The 21453-nt window shown below is 40.5% G+C and overlaps 1 protein-coding gene across 1 annotated transcript in view; it reads right to left on the reverse strand.

Annotated features, from left to right (window-relative positions):
* The window catches only part of LOC147149956 (CUB and sushi domain-containing protein 1-like), a 434959-nt gene that overhangs the window by 78375 nt on the left and 335131 nt on the right, over positions 1 to 21453 (reverse strand). Inside the window, exons 31-33 of the mRNA XM_086024950.1 lie at positions 16780 to 16918; positions 12054 to 12241; positions 8012 to 8206 (exon numbers count right to left, since the gene is read on the reverse strand). Of these exons, the coding sequence (XP_085881076.1) occupies positions 8012 to 8206; positions 12054 to 12241; positions 16780 to 16918 (522 nt within the window). The remainder of the gene's footprint in view (positions 1 to 8011; positions 8207 to 12053; positions 12242 to 16779; positions 16919 to 21453) is intronic.

The following is a 21453-nucleotide window of genomic DNA, read 5'->3' on the forward strand; positions in this document are numbered from 1 at the left end:
ACATTTACATATTCACATACTTGAATTTGGCCTTCGCATTTGAACCAGAATTTGAATAACTCAACATTAACAAGCAGGATACAGATGTAGAGCGTCCTGAATACTGGCTGCAACTATTCCGTGAACCACACAGTGCAACCGCAGCACATTTCTTGCTTTGCACATATAATGTCTACGTACTCACCTGATCGATCGCTCATGCATGCCACACACATGCACACTCACACACTCACTCACACGAAATATAAACAGAAGCCTCAGGGTCAATAACTGAAAAAATATATCATGCTTATGTACTGTATATATTGTGTGTGAGTGAGTGTTGACATTTGTGTGGATAGTGTGCATTGCATGAAGGGGTTAAAATGTCAATCAAATAACCAATAGGCCCGGTCCAGGATCACCCTTCAGGGATATCCCACTGCGTGACCCTCAAGTGGTCTTTTAACCTGCATGCATTACCCAGCAGAAGAACTTCAGATGCGTAGTAGTCCCGATCAAAGCAGTGAGCTGTGCTACTGTTCTGAGCGCTGCACCTGAGCTCCCTCAATAACATTTCACAAGCGACATCAATGAGCTGAGCGCATGTGCCGAGCTATCACAAACTTTGCATAATAATGGGCACCCGAGATGAGGATCACATGGTAAATAGATCAACACGGCAGGAAAAAACACAGCTAAAATAGTTTTTGTTGCCATTTCCCACAGAGCAGATGCACTCGTTGGCCTCTAGACCCCCACTTTGCCGTCTCCCTTCCTTTTTGCTTCATAAACCATCAGAGTAATCATCCACTTTCTTTCTGCTTCTCTTCATCCTCCACACCGAGTGATATTTTCTGGATTGATTCTTGCTGTGATGCTGCATTCTAACCCTCAGGTCTGAAGGTGCGTTCTTGATCTACCCACAATCTCCCAGTGGTGTTGCTCCAGGCTCAGGTGCTAAAAAGCCTCCACACAAATGGGCTTTGATCACTCATGCTCGCAACACGCTGAAACACACACACTTTGGAAGACTTACTTCTCATGGTCGTTCAATCTCCAACAAACACACACGCGCGCACCCCCACATGCAGTAAATGGCGCACACACACACCCACACTCATATAAACCATTTTCTGCAGCAAAGAGAACACAGTAAAAGAAAAAGTCTAAAAATGTCCCAAAGTGTTAAGATTATTTTATAGAACCTCCTGCAGTTTTTTCTTTTTCAAACTAGCCAATAAAATTGTTATTGTGACTTTAATTTTCCAGGGATTAGATTCATCTCAGGAAAGAAAATAACCTCAAACTCTTGAGTTTTGCACACCCACACTTTAACAAACAGACACTTTATTGTTACAAAGCCACAATTATATATAAATTACAGTCAGTTTCACTATGCATGTTTAATGGAAGGAAATGAACACAATTACTGTACGTGTCTATACACTTAATGTGTTAAGAAAATAAAACACCAGGAAGGCTGACATATGGGTAGGGCGGTTGCACATCTCACTTTTTAAAATGAAGTGTTGCATGATAGCTAAAATTAAAAGTGTAAGGTTAACGACATTTATACTTATATTATCTATCTGTATGTGTTTCTCCACCATTTGTTTTCATACAATCATTGCTTAACCCATTAAGGCCGGGAGCGCTCTTGCGTTTTTCTACCTTTAAAGCCGGGAGAGCGTATACGTCGTTTTCCTTTTTTAATCCAATTCTCGGTCTCTTAGCCAATGAAATGCATCAGAGTATACACGTGACGGTGCCGTGAGCACTCGGAGGATGTCTGGAATTTTTTGGAGCCGCAATGGCGGACGGCAGGCGATCGCGGGAGCGCTGATATAAGAAACGGCACTGATATAGTCGACGCACTTGGGGAATTTGAACCAGTGGAACCAGTCGAACGTGATATATGGTTAAGATATATGTTTGTAGACAATGACAATATCGACGGCATTATAACAAAATAGAGGATGGTAATTACCACTCAACTTTTTAAATTAAAAATAGTGCTTTTCTTGCAGTGACTATTTTTACATCTTCGATTGTAAATGACATCTTCGGTCTCACGTGGCCAGTATTTGTCGTGTGAATTGCCCGCGCAAAAATAATTTGACTGGAAAAAGGCCAAGGAGAATGTATCCGCACCAGCATCGGTTATACTGTAAGAAAAAGTATCTGTATCATATCAAATCTGTAGTGTGGTATTGCCCATCCCTAGTGCACACACATAAAGTAAATACATATAAACACAAATATGGAGAGAGAAGGAGAGAGAGAGAGAGAGAGAGAGAGAGAGAGAGAGAGAGAGAGAGAGAGAGGAGCCTATCAACAGTCACTAAGAATTACTGCTTACTTTCAACAACTTTTAGTTACCATGGAAACCAATAAAAGAGCATTTTGAGATGGGAGGTTTGTGTGTGTGTGTGTGAGAGCAGGCGGGAGAGAGAGAGAGAGAGAGAGAGAGAGAGAGAGTGAAAGAGAGCAACACAGAGTAAATGAGACAGACAGATGAGGCAGTAGGCAGGCAGTGCAGGAGAGAGGGTTAGTGAGAAGTCATTAGATGGGAGGAAAAGGAAAAGGGGGCTGAGCAAGGGGACGAAAGGTGAAACGAGAGGAGACGGAAGAAGTGTAAGTGGAGCTGTATTATTTAAGGGGGTCTCAACCTGTCTAATGAGCTTGGTCTAAGAGCCCCCAGGAGCTGGCCCGAGACACAAAGACAGAAAGGGAAAAAGAAGTGCCCAAACTATGTGGTGAGAAAAGTCAATGTGGAGAGGAATAGAGGCGAGGGAAATGGAAGAAATTAGTAAGTCGAATTGTGTTGACTGAACTGTTTCAGGAAAGGAGGAAGTGGCACCTTAATCAAAGACCTTGTTGTGGAAACAGAAAAGGGACAAAACTGAACTCAACGGAAACTTACATCACACAAGAGGATGAGAGCCAAATACAGATGTGTGGGAAAAATCGGCATTCATTCAAGAAAATAATACTCGAGTGTCCCTAATAAGTACATTATTTTACCTTGTCGGGATGTGTATAATAGTTTAATCAATTAATTGATCTTTAAGAATTTTGTTGTCCTACATTTGATTGTGGATTATTTCCATCTTGAAGTAATGCAGTACACTACTTGGTTGCAAGTAGAAGTGCTGATTCAGTCACAACAAGTTTGTGGTCTAAAGAACATCAGTTTGAGATACACTGAAAAAAGTTGTTGTTGAATTTACTCAATTTTTATTTCTTCAAGTGGTTGCACAAAATATAATCGTCTGGATCGAGATACATTTTTTAATCTACTAAAGAAATGTATCTGGATCCAGATGATTTTATTTCGTGCAACCACTTGACGAAATTAAAGTGAGTAAAAAAAAATGTTTTTCAGTGTAGACTGACATGCGATATTTAGTGGTGGCTTTCAATATTTGCGTTATGTGTGGCCGCGCAGTTCGCCATTGCTGATGGGCAGCACGTGACCCAAGATAAAAAGAAAAAAAAAGGATTGTTAATTGTTTTTCTATTGTGTAGTGCATGACATGTCAATTATTTGCGCTTATATGTAGGATTTGTGTCCCCTTGCGGAGCCGCCCTTTGTACAATAGATGCCCTTTTCAAAGCTCAATTACGGAAAACCCACTTGAGGTCAACCATTTTTCATGGATGTTTAACTGGCATCAGCATCATAAGCATCAACCACACAATGGGGGAGTAGACCCGTATTGTATCATACATGGACATCGTAGACGATTTTGCATCAAGGAAGAATGGAAGGCAACATTTTGTAAATAATTTAACAATCCAACCTTTAAGTTAGAGAAAGCAGGCATGCTGTGAATCAGAGCAAAAACATATTGCAATAATGTTTCCTTCATTTGTTTTTCATTTGTTGCAAATATCAATAACAATACTTGTTATTTAAACTCTCCGTTACTGTAATTCTATTTATTTGCTGTTTTCTTATTTGCTAAAAATCTATTTCAGTGTGCTTTTCCTCAGTGTGTGCGTGTTCTTGAGTGTGCATATGTGCATGTGTTAGTCGAGAGGGCACCAAAGGGGGATCTCGCGCAAGGTGCCATTCAAACTTCGGATCGGCGCGGACGTCAATGTACAGGTTTAGCTAATGAAGTGACCGGTGTGACTTTTATCGTTTTTGACAAAGCTTGTGTAATACAGCAGTTTATTCAATTACATGACGCCTGGAGGAGTGGCTCAGGATTGGTCAGAGCCCCATGATGTGGTATTTCATGAGAGTCTCTGATATGATTACAATATCAATATTCAGCTTCTGCTCATAATGTTCTCACTCAATATTTCACTCAAATAATCTAACGCAATTAACATTTATCGAGCTACATGCAGAACTGCTGACGGAAGCCATGCGAGTGGTCAACTTGAATTGTTGTTTTACCTTCGCAGCCGGTGAAAAAACAACAAAGAATATACTGCAGCACCGTTGTCCTTGTAAAACATCTTTTTAGGGCGTGCTCTTGAATTACAAATGACAGTGTCTTTGTGTATGAAACAAGTAGAAAGCAAAGGTGATGCTTTTATCTTGATAAAAGGTCAATGGATGTGAACATGAGATAAAACCACTTTAGTTATTTGCTGGTGTTGTAAAAACATATTGTACCTCAAAGTCCATCCACACCCAACCACACGTGCTTTGACAGTCTTCTAAGCTTGAGAAAAGTCAACGGTGAGAGGGATAATTAAACCGAGCTGGCCATTTTACTAAAAATTGAGCGTCTGTTATTCATCATCCATCTGCAGCGTGGGTACCCTTCCGTCGTCCGTCATTCGCCATTTTTTTCCGGGGGATAGTACAACAGAAAAAAATAGCACTAGTCCAGTCACTAGTGAATAAGATAAGATAAGAATAAGATAAGAATGCCTTTATTGATCCCATAGTGACTAATTGCGCTTTGGAAGCCTGTTCACAGCCTGGTCCCTCACTCAAATCTGTCCCCCAAGCAACGACAACTCACTACTTTCATCCCCCTCGCTCGCCGCGGCCATCGAAGCCTTGCTGCGAAAAATAGATGGCGGACTAAATAAAGAGGTTTCCAACTATGCTTAATCCATCTATTTCAATTTTTTTCCGGTTGTTCGTCAACCGCCAGCAAAAAGGGCGTCCGTCAGTGACGGATAAACGGACCTGTCCGTCAGATAGACGGAACGCCCAGCTCTGTAAATAAACTTATTTGACTGTGTTTTTTCATTTTAAAATTGTTCCTTGCTTGTTACTCTGGGCTGCAGAGGTGGGGAGAGTAGCAGTGGTGGTATTCAAGTAAAATAAATACTTGAGTAAAAAAAAGTTAAATTCTAACTGGCCTGAAGTACTAACTTCTGATTGGACCTCTGATCATTTTTTACACATCACATGAACATCCATCCATTATCCATAACACGTATCCTCACAAGGGTCGCGGGCGTGCTGGAGCCTATCCCTGCTGTCTTCTGGCAGTAGGCGGAGGACACCCTGAATTGGTTGCCAGTCAATCGCAGGGCACACAGAGACAAACAAACATCTGCACTCACAATCACACCTCGGGGCAATTTAGACTAGGGATGTTCCGATAAGGTTTTATGACACTGATACATCATGCATGAGTGAGATCGGCCGATACCGTTACCAATTCCGATCACATGGAATATCTGTGTATTTTTCCATTTATTTATGATGACTGCTATTATGCAATATTATGTGAAAAAAAACAAACCAGGCATATTATTGCCGTAATTTTGACAAAATCTCTATATATTTTCAAAATCATGAAGAAATACAAAACCGTTGCTGGCACAATACAAAAATTACTCAGTCACAAAGGTAACTGAAAAACTTTAATTTACCAGCTTTTAGTAACACAGTTTTTAACAGATGAAAATAATCGGCAGTCTCAAAAGACTTAATTTTGCAAAAAGTAAAATAAATAGCATGTCACCTAATCATTGCACTGTTCAGAATATAGTCAAAGTAGAAAAAATAGTCACATGCAGGCTGCACTTGAATAAACTATTCAATGAGTTCTTAAATTGAAACGACTCAGGAACTTTGTTGTCTTGGGCATAGACAAACTATCTTGCGCATTTGTCAACGAGAAAAGAGTCACTGTTAATCTTTTTGTGAATTATAAAATGATATAGTGGGTCTGTTGCCCACAAGTGATCTACAATGCGTCTCCCTGCATGTCGGAATATTCGATCAAAGCCTTTTATTGACGATCAAAACATCCAATCACCTGCAGCTCATGCTTTGCAGCCTTGTGTTGCCGCCAACCACCATGCCGCCCCACATGAACATGAAATATACAAAAACCATCAAATAGGAATGCACAAATTAAAAATACGGCTCAACAATGTCATGTTAAAACAATACTTAAAAAAAAAATAAAGTCAACTTGAGCCTCAATAAATGGTCTTAAATTAGCTCATTTTGTACAAGTGAAACAACACATTAGGGTCACCAGGCAGAGATGGCCAATTAGATATAATTTGATTATATTGAAATTCAACAGGAGGATTCACCAACATTTATTCAGCGTACTGACATCTGTTTCATTAGTCAAAAACGTTGGTTCTGCCAACTTACATATTCACTTTGAGTGCTGAGCAAGCATTGCGAATTGATCATCTGCTCGCTGCATTTGAATGTGCACGAACCTTTTCGACAGTGAGGAACGGATAGCTCCACGGTGTCCGAGCGGGTCGGATGAACTACAATATGTGTTCACGTCCTGTGGTTGACCTGCCGGTTTTATTCCACAGGGCATGACGGTTTGTATGTTTCTCAAGTTCCGAGCGGAGTAATTGTAGCTTGAAATGCTGATATTTTAGACAGATGACAGTGCATAACATAGCTGTTCTTTTTCATAATCCAATCATCTATTTTCTTTACCATTTATCTTGACTTGACTGGATTGTGGGTGAGTTCCAGCCTCCGTGGAAAGTAAATGCACATTACTGCCTAGTTTCATGACACAAAAAACACTTTGAAAATTATGCTTCTTGATGGGGCTGCGCGGAGACTGTGTGCATCATGACTCTCTAGCTCCGTTTGATTGGTAAAATCGAGTCAAGATATTCTGAGTAGTTATGTTGGATTAGTGAAAAAGAGTCAGTGAATAAATACCTGTGCATAGAAAAAAAGTAGCAAGTATAATGTATCACAATATAAAGGAGAAAAAAATAGCATTCGTCTAACTCAATATTACTTCAGTAATATTTGAGTCCAAGTAACAGATTAATGTAGTTGGTTACTACCCACCTCCGCTGAGGTGTAGCCACAGGTCAGATTACTGTCATTTATAATTCTGAGTTCCCCATATATACACATTCAAACAAAGACACACACTTCATGTGCCAAATACACTGCAAATGGCCATTTGGCAGGTGTCACTTGCTGGGCTCTGTCACCCATTAATCAAATAGACAGTTTTGACAGTTTGGCCTTCCAATCCCTGGCAGAATCTGTCTCAGATGTTCACACAACCACACGCAGCACACACACAGACACATACACAAAAGCACCCACCACTTGGACTACCAATTAAGGAATATGCACAGGAATAGCAACAACTCACAAGACAAAACAAAACCAAAACAATACAATGATTTGAATTGGCTTGTGGGTAGCGCTGTAAGGCAATTTTTGTATATTCAGCTGTTTGTGCTCATGGTGTCAGCACACTTAAAAAATGCAGAAGAAAATATGTCCACTGTATTCCTGATTTTTCGGTGAGTCTCTTTTAAATAGTGATTGCATGTTTATATGTGTAGATATATATGTGCAAGTGAGTTTGCACGCTGGTGTGGTTCTTATCAACCATTTCAGTTTCTCAAATGGCCCCTTCAAAAAATGAATTGCCTTCCCTAATTTTGTGCAGTTCTTTGGTGTCGCACTCTGGTCCCCAATCTTTTTTTGCAACATGGACCGTTTTGGGTCAGCGCTGCAGACCATATATTATGAGTGGGGTGAACTTTATCTGGTTTCTATGTGTGTAACAATTGTTCAACCACAAATCTGTCCTACCTTTACATGATGGCAGAGCCTTGTCCCACACCGGCTTCCCATCATGTCCCATCACACAGGTTATTGTTTCACCGCCCACTGTTGTGTAGCCATGGTGACAGTTATAGGACACCTGAGATCCCAGTTTATAGTCATAGCCGGTCCTACTAGCATTCATGATGTTACCGGGATCAAAACAGGCCTCCCTTGGCTTTTCTGAAAGAATACAAAAAAATAGAGTTTTGAACGTTTAGAAATTCATACTCTGTGCTATAAAACCCCACAAGAAAGCTACATTGAACAGAATATGAACGCAAGCTCAACAAATCCATCCTGCTAAGTTCATTTTGCAAATGTGTTGGGCTGACGAATCAGTATCCTTCGGAAGTGTGATCCCCAAACTTTATGATCACAGACAGTCTTGTAACATAATGCTGTATAAATACTTTGTAACTGAAACTTTCACTTTTAGTCCATTACACTTCCTAAAAAAAAAAAAAGATATTTTTATTCCGATACATTTCCCCTAACCATCTTTGTTACAAGTTACAACAAAATAAAATCTGAACAAATTGTTCATTGGCAAGGCACAACTGAGGGGCGGGATGGATGACTGTGAAGCTTCTCTGCCCCACACGTCTCATTTAAGTGTCCCTGTAAAGAAGAGTGAAGAGCAACTTGAAAACACTTTGGAAAACACTGAAAAATTCATACTCACCATCAATTAAAGTAACCCCTGAGTCATAGTATGAATGGTGAGGATGGAGCATTAATTAATGCATATTGGAATAGTTAAGATGATAATGGTAAGACACACACAAAAAAATCCTGTTGCAATTTTAACCCGCATGCTTGTTAGTGACAGGCTACTTTGTGCGCCAAATTTGTCAAAATATGAAAACAATTACCGGTATACAGTATTTGTAAATGATCACATATTTTATATTCCATTTATTAATAGCATGTATTTGTAAAAAGAGGAATAACACAACATGCGACGGACAAGCAAAGTTTGGACGGACCATGCCTGTTCTCTTTTTTTTCTCTTATGCTCTGCATGGCTTGGTAAGGATGATGGTGCAAGAAACTAAGTTCCGTAAACAACAATCTCCTAACTTTTTTGGGCAGAACGGAACTACGTGTCTTTAATAAAAGAAAATAATTTCTTGATGGAAAATGTTTTACTCGTCTCTTGATCGACTTAGTGGCTGCTATCAAGCGAGCACTATGAAGCTGACTATTTTTTGATTTGATTGGATGTGACAGACAAAAACAGACCCTTTACCACATATTACCTCTCGTACATTTCTGCTTTCATGAAAGAAGAAAGGGCTAATGAGGGTAAGATAAGAAGCAAGATTGATGGACCACAAACAGGAACTCAACAATGTCAAAAACTGTCTGAGTTCTAAATGACAGTTTTGGCCCAGGTTGTTTGCTTTCCTGTGATTGCCTAGCAAAGAATGGCAGAAAAAAAAGAAAGGGAGATGGAGAGAGATGAGGAAAGAGTGGTAGAAGCAAATGAAACAGGGAGATGATTAAGGTTGAATTTTAATTAGGGTGATGGCAGATGAAAGGTAGTGAATTAATGACGAAAGTACAGAGGTGTGAGATGGCCTGGCAAGACAGACAACAGAGAGGGAGATAATCGTTTTTAATTACAGATAAATGGAGTGAGATATAGACACAAAAAAAAAAATGAAGAAGGATTTTTATATAACTTGACAGAGGAGATCTAGTCGGCAGTCCGATGATGAAGTAATAATCGGCTTCACTTTGACAATAGCTGTTAAATCACAACCAGTCAAGCAGCTTCTGTAAAACCAAGATGAGTCACAATCTGTGGAGGTAAACAACTCATGGGCTGACACGGAACATCATGCCCTTTCTACTGAAAAAGCCTCATGAAATGAGGCTGAAATGAAACGAGTTGGCAGCTTTAAATATTAGCCGCTCTGCAGATGCAACACCTCTGTGTCGACGTTTTAAAATGCATGCCAAGGAAAAAAAAACCCCAAAAAAGAACATCAGCATGTTTAAAATGATCAAATGCACACATCTGTTCACAAGAGATGGGATGTAGCTTTGATTTGTCCCACAGTTCAGCGACAAATAATACTAATTGAGCATACCCTTGAGCAAGGTGATCTGGTTTATGGATGAAGGTTGGGAAATATTGCTATTGATTGAAAAGACTTTCAGCCAGTTGGAATTAAAAAAAAAAAAAAAATCACAGCCATGTTTGCTGAAATTGCTACCGCTGTACTACTGTACAGTATTGCTACTTGTACTGTCTGTATTACTCTGGCTTTGTTGTAATCCAGACAGACTGACCAGCCATGTTATTAGTTTGTGGTACGCCTGCATCCAAAACAGAGCAATATAAAAAAAAAACATCACACACTTTCAGATAGATATCTATTTAACAATGTGTTTATTATTCAAGTTTGCAGTGATGTAGGACTAAACTGCATCACAATGGGAGCGGTTTCTATAAGGGTCAATTATCTGGTTTGGTATATGTGCCTGAGTGAAACATGCATAACTAAACACAGCAGGAAACAACATTTCCCTGTCAAATCATGTCATAATTACCAGAGGTAGGCATTTTACCAAACTTTGCTGGTCCGTCGTTCGTCATCCGTCAGTCCGGCATTTTTTAAACCAAATTGTAATAGTCAATTTCTTAGTCCCTCAGTCAAGCCTGTCATTTAGTCCGTCAGAAGTCTGTTGGTTCATCAGTCCGTCCACCCTACCCTTCCTAAAATAACTTCAATAAAACGGGCGTCCGTCAGTGATGGACTGATAGACCGTCACTGATGGACGCAGTTAGTGACGATTACTCTAATGGACGAAGATCCACTTCCGTCAGTGCTCAGGCCGTCATTTTTAAAAAGTGTCAATAAAAAGGACGTCCACCAGTGTCTGACCGGTCCGTCAGCCTGACGGAATGTCCACCTCTGATAATTACAATAGATATAGTGGAAAAAAAAAAGGCTACACAAATAAACAAAGAGGGAAAACAATTACAAAAGGTTTGTTTGAACTTGAGGCTTTTATTAGAAAGTCTACAGTACTTAAACAACTGAACTTTATTTGTGGTTAAACATAGGCACTTTAAATGGTGGCAGATGGATGTTGTTTCCCAATTAACATAAGATTGAATGTGTCACATCCCAGTTATACAAGGGTGTGCACAGTTATTACTTTTCCTCTGGATTTTTTTTTTCAATTGAGTTGAGTTGTTATAGATCACATTAATGATAGAAAGTGTTTTCAAATAATTTGTCTTTGCCTCATTTATTCATGAAAAAACGGTGTGTGTAGACTTTATATCCACTCTATGGACAATCTACCAAGTTACAGTGAACCAATTGCCAAATCTACTTCAAGTGGAAGTCTGGAGCTAGTCATGTTCCTTCAGGCAGTGAAAATAAGACAAGCTGATATCAGACAGTCACGCAAACTGTACACATCCTCGGACCTGTTTGGTCAATATCAGCATTTGCATATGTTTTAGCACTGCTCGTAATTAAAATCGAGTTTGATTAAAACTGATTTAAGTGTACAGTAAGTACATTTCTGCAATATTGCGGACTCCAACAACAATATGAAACAGAATGTATTGTTGATATAGCAATACTAACTCTGTTAGTGAGCCTTCCTAATGTTTGTGCTCTTTTTATACAGCTCTGGTACTGAAGTTTAATGGATGTACTTAAAGAAGCGACTCCTGATTATTTATCACAGACCTATAATTGCAAAATTCAAAGTTTCAAGGAAAATATGGTGATGTTGAATACTAATCCATAACTCAAAGCGTGACACAGATGGGACTTGTGTGTGTGTGTGTGTGTGTGTGTGTGTGTATACAAATCAAGTTTAACATGGGCACATGCAATGGTAAAAATATTTTTAAAAAAGGAAGACGTAGTAATTACACAACAGTAAGCGCTACTAAAGATACTGAATGAATGAAACTGTACATTTCAGTCTTTGTCTAACTAATGATCAGGCCATTATAAAACAAAGACAGTGATGTGAAGATTTTATGAACTTTTACCTCTGAACTCAATGGCGAAGCCAGACATGCCCAGCGAGGCGTCCGATCGGAATGCCAGGAAGAGACTGTTACCACTGCTCTCGATGCGCTCTGGGGCTTGGTTCCCTTGGAGACTCGCCAGGAGAGGCCCATTCGAGTCTTCACCCTCGTAAATGTGCAGAAAGTCATAACTGGGCTCCATGTTAAAACTGATAGAAGCAAAACAGAGATCGGTTGCATCAAAATAAGAGGAATAACTGGCATTCACAACTACAGAGCACCGTACGCCACCACAGAGCACTCCCACCCCGGCCCACACGTGTGCTGACTACATGCTACATGTATAGTCCCATGTTTGTACATAGTTCAGTACGTGTCAATTTGAATACTTAGACATTGTGTTTTCCCAGAGTAATAGTAATTGCATGTGTGTTTTACCTACCTGTTGTTGGTTTTTTTTTTTTATGCCATGGGTGTGGGTGGTGTTTGGTGTGATGACACCCTGCCTATTTTCCACAAGTGGTACACTTGTTGAAAGAATGCACCTGCTACTCAATTGAAGGGCCTCTTCTTTTACTAGCTTAAAGTGCTCACGAGCCATCCTTTATCAACATAACTTCACCACATTACATACACCCCAGAATACTCCGGGGCACTTTTTTCCACCGGCAAGCTACCTTTAATACATCGATCCTCTTAATACATTTTTTAGCAAATTTTTGGTAACTTTATATGCCCCCAAGTGGGTACAAATTCCCCATCCAAATGTCAATAATTTACATTTCATGATGCAGATAGAAACGTAATCCGCATAGCTCTGGGTGGCCGCACTTATTGCACACACTGTGCAATTACACTCTATAAATTGCCATAAATTGCTTATTCAGTCTTGTTTATTTCCCAAATTACAGTTAACCTTTCCATGGAAAGTTCATGAAAATGTTTCACCACTTAGCAACCCAATTAACAACAGGGTAATATAATTTTAGCCAAAACCAGAAAAGTAATTTTAGCTGATTTTCTAAATGAATACAACTTTTTATAAATGAATATATTTCAAACGTGACTGGATAAAATGAAGCATAAAAGCGTGAGTTTGAGCAAATTTAAAAATAAACGCTTATCCCAAGTTGTCAGTTGCTCTGCGGGAAATGTTATGTGACGTTTATGTGAAACTCTCCAGCCCCTAATTCACACATATATGAATACATATATCTAATCCTGAAAAAACAATGCACACGTACACACACCCACACATATCAAAATGTTCACCCTGACAGCAATTATGTTAGTCTTAGCGCCCACCTGCCAGTTAAACACACAACTATATACTTCTGTTTTCTGTTGGAGTCCACTTTTATCCTTGTTTTGATTCTCCACCTGTCTAGTTAAGATGGAAATTGTGTGTTGTGTGCGAGTGTGTGCTTGTGTGTGACACTCGTGAGTGCAAAGGACGACCAGAGGGATGCCAAATTAAATTCCATTGTCAGCTCTTGATCTTTTTTTTTTTTTTTTTTTTATTCCACATCATTTATGATTACTGCTGCCGAGCAGATCTTTCAGGTGTAGTTTGAATGTCCATTAGATAGCAGGATTACAGAAAATTAAGATTTTTACTACAAATGTAGTGGATCAAGAAGTCATCTTTGAGTTTCTTCTGTTGCACTGACATCATTGGCCCTATTTTCATGCCCGGTGCAAGTCTAGCGGAAAGCGCAGTCCAGCTGTGTCTATGGGTGGAGTTGGCTTCCTTTTGGTATTCACGACTTCCACCCGAGATTGCGCGTTGGTGTGTTAGGGTTAGGGTTATTTAGTATAAAATCTCATTGGATATGTAACGTTACGACTCAAGCAGATGGACACTTATGTGCATGTTATAGTCTTATTGGTAAAATATTGACTTTTGTTTCGAGAGTCTTTCCCACTTTTCTGACAGCACCATCTATTATGGGATAATACCTCCAGTAATCAACCAATGTGATCATTTGCAAGGTTAACATAAACCCTGTGAATGCTAAGGCCTGTATTTATATCTGATTTAGCAAGAGCTTACCGCCGCATAAGCTCCTCTGTACTGACAAAGCATTAAAGTGATCCTTTCAAATACATTTTTTAGTACAGCCACAATTTAAGTATAAATGTCTTGAAACGACAATGCAGACATAGCTCTAACATTCAATAGAGATCAATTATAATCTTAGCATAGCATTCAAGCCACAAAGGCCAATGTAATCATTATGCTAATTTAATTAGGAGAAAGAAGATATGTACGACATAGAGTGTGTACTCTAGAGAGACCGTAAAGTCAAAGTACCTTAATCAGTCAGAACATTTATTTATTTTATTTTACAATGAATGGAATTGTTATATAATATTCCCCGTGACTGCATGATTGTGCACTGCGCTGAGACAGGATTCATGTTGTTTGGCGTGCATAATTGCCATTATTTGAGTATGTGCTTAAGAGATAAAGAGGGACCTCCATAGTCGAATACAATTTTCTAGGTATCTTTAAAGAGTGACTAGCAAAATGGACAGTACAACCAGTGGAACTTAGAACACTTTTACTGTGTATCATTATGAACGTAATGACACCGATTTGTTTCTCTTGGCCACATAAGAAAGAAACAAAAAATATTTGGCAAACTAAGTAGTAGACTTTTTAATATGTCCCAACAGCTTCGCGTTACAGAACAGTAAGTCACTAAAGGATGCATGCTTTTGTTATTTGATCCTCAATCAGTTGAAATCGGTTCAAACATGATGGTGTCCTAATTAAATATTAAAAAAAATATATGTGAACTTATTTGTCAGAAATGAAACCATGTTTTGCCAGGGCTCAGAGAGCCCTTTGGACAACGCACTTTTATGCAATTATTCTCTTTCATCCAAAACAACTGCTGACTTTTATGTTCATTCTGTGGGCACAGTACAGGTTCTTTTTCTTTCAGCTCAGTCAACACACTCAGGCCCTACATTAGTAAACTGGTGTGCGTTTGGCGTAAAAACGGGCGTAACTTCACTTTCGTGCCAGCGCAAGTCTAGTCTAGAGTGTCTGGGGCCGTGTTGCGCCAGTCTGGTCGTACTGGCGCACCAAGCAGCCTTGCCCCCGACGCACCTGCTAATTGTGTGACAGATAGTAGTCTGCGCTCGGCGTAAAAACGGGCACATCTTCATTTTCATGCCAAAGCAATGGTCTAGTTCAGCGTGTTTACGAATTTGGTAGACGTGCTACGCCTCACCGGGCGTTCCTGCTGCACCCCCCAGCACATCTCGTAATACGGTGACAAAAGTGGACTAAATTTTAGACTAAATGGTGGTCTGTCTTGCAACATTTAATAAAGGGCAGGCAGAGAGATTTTGCACTCCGCAGATGTGCGTGGTGGACCTCATGGTATTTCATTTATAATATGACACCAGTGTGGGACCATTCATCTGAATCATTGTAGAAATCACTTCATTTGAGTTCATTGAACAAATTCTAATCATTATCATCTTAATATTTTAATAGCACCTCCGTCACTATTTGGGGCATGATCGGGAGGTGCAAGGCAGTCTCCACTTGCCCACGTTACACACGCGGCCGAAAGGGGGGATATTGCAATTTATGTGCCAATGACGTATGAACTCCAGCGAGTCCAAGTTTCCGCATGTCAAGCACGGCGTACTCGGCCATGCACTCGGTACCAACCTGATGTTGATGCAAATTAGGGATGCACGAGGATTGGCCAGTAACGGCGCACAAAGGCGCAAACACCCCGTTACGCCCCAATTCTACTGCCGCAAAGTCTAGCAAAATACCCCAAAAATGAAAACGCCACCCATGCACACAATTCGACTGCGCTTTGCGTTAGACTTGTACCCGGAACGAAAATACAGCCTTCAATTACATCGAGTTTTGTAACATTTCACAATGTATTTATGTACTGTATGTATGTATGTACTGTATTTCATTCACACAGCAAAAGTCATTTGAGGACAACAATGCGTAATGGTGTTTGTTTTAGATATATTGTTCAGATTTTCCTTGCAACTTGTCGGATGTGTCAATCTCCCTGTAACATTAACAGAATATACCATCAAGGTTTCTCTTCACTACTTTAGACCTGCATGGCACAGCACAGTATTTTTTTTCTTTTACTATTTATTTTTTTCCTTCAATCTTACAGCACATGCATATATGGTTCAAGTTACACAAGTGTGTTTTTTTCTTTTTCTCCCACAGCCTTGGCTCACCTGTTTTCTGAAGCTGAGCCGTGATTGGTCGTTATCTGAGCCCTGAGCAGTTGTGATGTTATTTTCAGTCAATAGAAATGACAAAATGGCCGCCCCGTGCGATGGCTAAAAAGGGGTGGATTTTGCTGCTTAACTCATACTCCACAAAGGCAATATTAATCAGAATGCTGTGTTTCAACTAGTGGGCCTCCCAGTAACATATTCCTGTTAAAAATATGTTGACTGCTTATTTTTAACAGACATTGGTTGATCACACCCAATATTAATGATGCTGCAGCTAAATATGTCACCACAGAGAACCCTGCCTGAAGGAAACCAAAGACTGAGCTAAAAGATGGTGCAATGCTATTTAGATCTAAATCTTTCATGACTGAAACCATCTTAGAAATACCGGTGGAGGTGTTTCTGCAGACGCAGAATTCCACTTGCAGGCCCAGAGCTTAGAATGTATTTTATGACAGTTACACGGTTATTAAAAGCCACTGTGGTCACGCATATTTTGGGCTCCTACCTTTTGAAGATAAGAGCAATGACAAAGTCTGGGTTGACTCGGATTCGCCAATCACACTCTTTCCCTGGAGGGTAAGGCTGCGGGTAGTTAGGAGACAGGATCACTCCAGAAGGACCACTGACGTTACCACCACAGGTTGCTGGGGAAAAAAAAACAAAAATAGAGAGAGACCATTAAGTCTTCTGGAAGGAGTATCACCCCTTGACTGAGCATCCACAACACCCCCACCCACCCCCTCAAATGTAGGTAGAGGAGAAGGGGGTCAGCTACTGATGAGAGGTGTGGCAAAGGTTGGAGATGAGAGAGAACAACACTGTGTGGACCACTAATATTGCCTTCACAAATTTCTCGAGAGTAAAAGAGTGAGAGGGAGAGAGAGAGAGAGAGAGAGAGAGAGAGAGAGAGAGAGAGAGAGAGAGAGAGAGAGAGAGAGAGAGAGAGAGAGAGAGCGAGAGAGAGAGAGAGAGAGAGAATGAAATTTGGAAACAGAGTGGGGCTGGGGGTAGTAAGCAGTAAAATCACCCCTGGTGGTACTTCTATTCTACAGCAACAGAGTATGGGAAATATTTAGCATCAGTGATCAACTCTGTTGCACTGACATTAAGGAAGACCCATGGAGGCAGGTGGGTGTGAACACATAGCAACGGTGAGCTAAATGTAAACAAAGGCCTTAATTGTCAAATAGATCACTCACACAAAGACATACACTTTTCGAAACAAGCTGTATAATTCTACTCCCAGGAGATGCATCATATTCAAAAACAGCAACAACACAAGGGGATTTCAACTGTAAAATAGGTGAGGAGGGTCAGTTACAGCACTGGGAACAGAAGCCATGTTTCTATTGCAGAGTTGTGAGATTGCAGACCACCCATCCACAATAAATCTTATCTGTGTAACTGACACCAACTCTTTGTTGAAACTGTCCTGCAACATTTAAAGACTGTAGTGAGTGAATTCAGAGATTTGTTTCTTTCTTCTTTCTTTCTTATGTCTTTGTTCGCATCAGCAGTTATCCAAGACAATTGTTAATTTATTAGTTAGAATTTCTTGGCCCAATTCTACCACTACAGTGGTTACGGTTAGGGTCAGTGCAGTTGGCTAACTACACCCCAAAAACGCATCTTCCCTGTATGCAATAATGTACAGAACACCTCAGTGTTGGTATTACTTAAATTACCAAGCATTATGTATTTTGTTTTTTCACCCAAATTGGAAGTACCAAATTGCAAACAAGAAATATATGATCAGATATATGCCAGGTTGGACGGTAAAGTAGAAAAGAACAAACTTGACAGGTTGGATAGACAGGATAAAAAGGATGTGCAGCAGGTCAGGGTGATTAAGATACAAATGATTATGTTGCCTTGAGGTTGTTGATGAAATAGTACAGAGAAAGACAGAAGGAGCTGCATTTTGTCTTTGTTGTAGAGAAAGCCTATGAAAGGGTAGCCTGTTGAGGACCTGCGGCACTGCATGGGGACGTCTGGAATGGTAAGAGAAGTATGCTAGAATACAGTAGTACAGGACACGTACTAGGGTAGGAGAACAGTGGTGATGTGTGCTGTAGGTGTGACAGAATAGTTTAAGGTTGCGGTAGGACTACATCAGCTCTAATCCCCTTCAGTAATGGACAGGCTGACAGACGAGTTCACACTATAATCTCCATGGTGACCATGATGATCACAGATGATATTATGATCAGCAGTGAAAGCAGGCAGCAGGTGGAGGAACATTTGCAAAGCTTGAGGAATGGCTGGACAGGAGAGGAATGAAGATTAGCCTAAAACACAATATATGTGCCTAAGTGGGGCTACAGGGAGCAGAGATAGTGAGGGTGGAGTACTTTATATACTTTTACATTTTTGTTGATGACAGTCGCGCTGTCTGATAATTTCATCGCACTACAAGTTCTTCACTGACTAGACCCCACCCAATCGTTGCATACTTCTGTCAAGATTCTGTCCATCGGCGCAGGTCCGTCGAGGATGCGGGACAAGCAGATGCGTAGTCATGTTGACGGAAGCATTATGTGTGTGTGTGTGTTTTCTCTGCTCAGAAATGGCAAAAAAACTGACTATGGACCTGTTCCTGGATGGTGGGATAGGGCAGTATGGACCAGCTATTCCCCAAAAAGAACTTCAAGTAACAAATTCGTTTAATGACACACACCGCGTTTGCTAATCAGCTACTGGCTTTGCAGTTAGCAAACGTAGCATTAGTTCAAATGCTACGTATACTTTCCGATATTTCCCCCCAATTGTCCGTTCCTTTGTTTGCCATTTTGACCGGTTGTATGTGCGCGCTACGTCCAGTCTCTCATAATAAGTAGGAGGGCACTGTCTTCCTATTGGTCAATACCGAAGAACCGATTGAAGGACAGCATAGGACATGTGGGAAGACGAACAAAAATTCTGACATGCCAGACTTTCGTGGTGGTGGTCGTGAAGCGTCCCAGATGCCGAATGACCAATCGTTAGGTATGTCACACTAACACAGGCAACAATGTGTCAAATCTTTTGTCTGTGACACATCTGTCGCCCAAAATCGGGTTACATTCGAATAGTCTGACGCCGACATTACAGACACCAGCCTAGATGGTTTGTACACATTCAGGGGAGAGATAGTGAGTATATTGGCAGATGTATGATCAGGATGGAGCTGCCAGGCAAGAGAGTTAGATGACCTAAGGCACTGTAGATGTAGTGATGAAAGACATGAGAGCAGTCAGTGTTGGAGAGAGGGATGCGGAAATGAAGTCAAGTTTGTCAGGGGTAATTGAGGAGACAAAATACAGGAAAGCACCCTTGAGAGTTGGATGGTGTAAAACCAACTGCAAAAGCAGAGTGTGAAGCCTATGTGGAGTTTGCCAGGAATTTGGTGGCAGGTGACTCAGGTGGAAGTTATCATGATGGAAAAGAGCAAACAAGCTGTGCAATTGGCATCAGACAGTGAGCAGGATGGAAGCTTTACTTGAGAATCGTTGACTTTACTGCTACCGACAGTATCTTGTAACCTCACTTTCTTCCACCACACTTGCACAACTTTTCCAGAGTTAGTTTTAAGGGGGACAATACATATGTTACCTTCTAAAAGGTATGACAGTCTACAGTTTTGTTTCAATGAGCAGCAGCAAGTCAAGTACAAGTCACAGAGCTTGTGTGGCTTCTGGATTTTCTACGGAGGAGTTTCAAAGGTGCATCATTTGTGATGAAGTATTCATCCGCTTTGGAAGCACTCTGTCATCCAATAATTACTCGAAGTACAAGCCAACTCAGGATTCCGTCTGACTCAGACAATGACTGAACATTCATGATGGTGTGTCTTCAAGGTGACGTGAATGCTAACAATTCAGTCAGTTTGTGTCAGGAGAGGAATGAAGGGGTAGAAAAGAAGATTGCTAATCCGGAGATTTACACAGAGTAGCATAATAACCTGGCCTACTAATTGTAAACAAACAAAACATGATGCAGCAAGTGGAAACAGAGGCAGATGACTTACTAGCATATAGATAGTGATGTAAAAGTCTAATATTTGTGTTTGACGTTCTTTTTAATAAGGGAAACAATTTATTTAAAACTGTGATCAAAGTGCCAGGACATATGGCCGGTGAAAAATGACTCAATGTGAAGCAGAGGCAGCACATAAACTAATTGTGTGAGAAAATGCAAAATTTATCTTCCCACAGCCTCAGCTTCAACAGCCCGTATTTCAGTAAACAAACATCACCTTGGACACTTGAGCATAAAACTGGATGAGATCTATAAAAGTGAGCATCTGTAACAAATCTGCAGGGTTGTGTGAGGGGCTCCTGATGAGTTATTTCTAGTGAGTGTCGCATCTCCTGACTGGAATTTGCACTCAGACAGCAAAGGCAAGGCCATATTTTGTCACTGTGGGGCCAGTTGTCAAGCATTTTTTTATAGAAAATGAAGCACTGTAATTACTAGAAAATATTTTGGTAATACTTGGTATGCCGGGCGGCACGGCGATCGACTAGTTAGCACGTCCGCCTCACAGTTTAGAGGTCGTGGGTTCGATCCCAGCTCCGGCCTCCCTGTGTGGAGTTTGCATGTTCCCCCCGTGCCTGCGTGGGTTTTCTCCCACATTCCAAAACCATGCATGGTAAGTTGATTGGACCGTCTAAATTGTCCATAGGTGTGATTGTGAGTGTGGATGTTTGTTTGTCTCTGTGTGCCCTGCGATTGGCTGGCAACCAGTTCAGGTGTCCCCCACCTACTGCCCGAAGACAACTGGGATAGGCTCCAGCATGCCCGCGATCCTTGTGAGGATAAGCGGTATCGATAATGGATGGATGGATGGACTTGGTATGCCCTAGCTCAAGTAATTGAGTGGAAATATATCTTCAATGTTAAACACAGCTTTTGGGTAGCAAACTGTAAAGTGTTATGTTAGCATACCTCACACAACCTCTATTCGCTTTTTGATTTGGCTATTTGGAACATTCATTCCAAAAGGACACGCCTCAACACATGGTGGCTAAAAGGAGGATTTTATTTTTATCTGTTACTGGTTTTATTTTATTTTGGGTATTTTTTAAATTTCCTAAGGTCTTTGTTCAATTTCCCGTTAATGTTGTTTATTTGCACAGAATTTTTGAATTGATTCTTATAGGCTCATGTTGCGCTGTTACATAACATACTATAATTTGTA

This window comes from Filicampus tigris, chromosome 3 (genome assembly GCF_054856515.1).
Source record: "Filicampus tigris isolate MCC_2025a chromosome 3, RoL_Ftig_1.0, whole genome shotgun sequence".
Classification (NCBI taxonomy): domain Eukaryota; kingdom Metazoa; phylum Chordata; class Actinopteri; order Syngnathiformes; family Syngnathidae; genus Filicampus; species Filicampus tigris.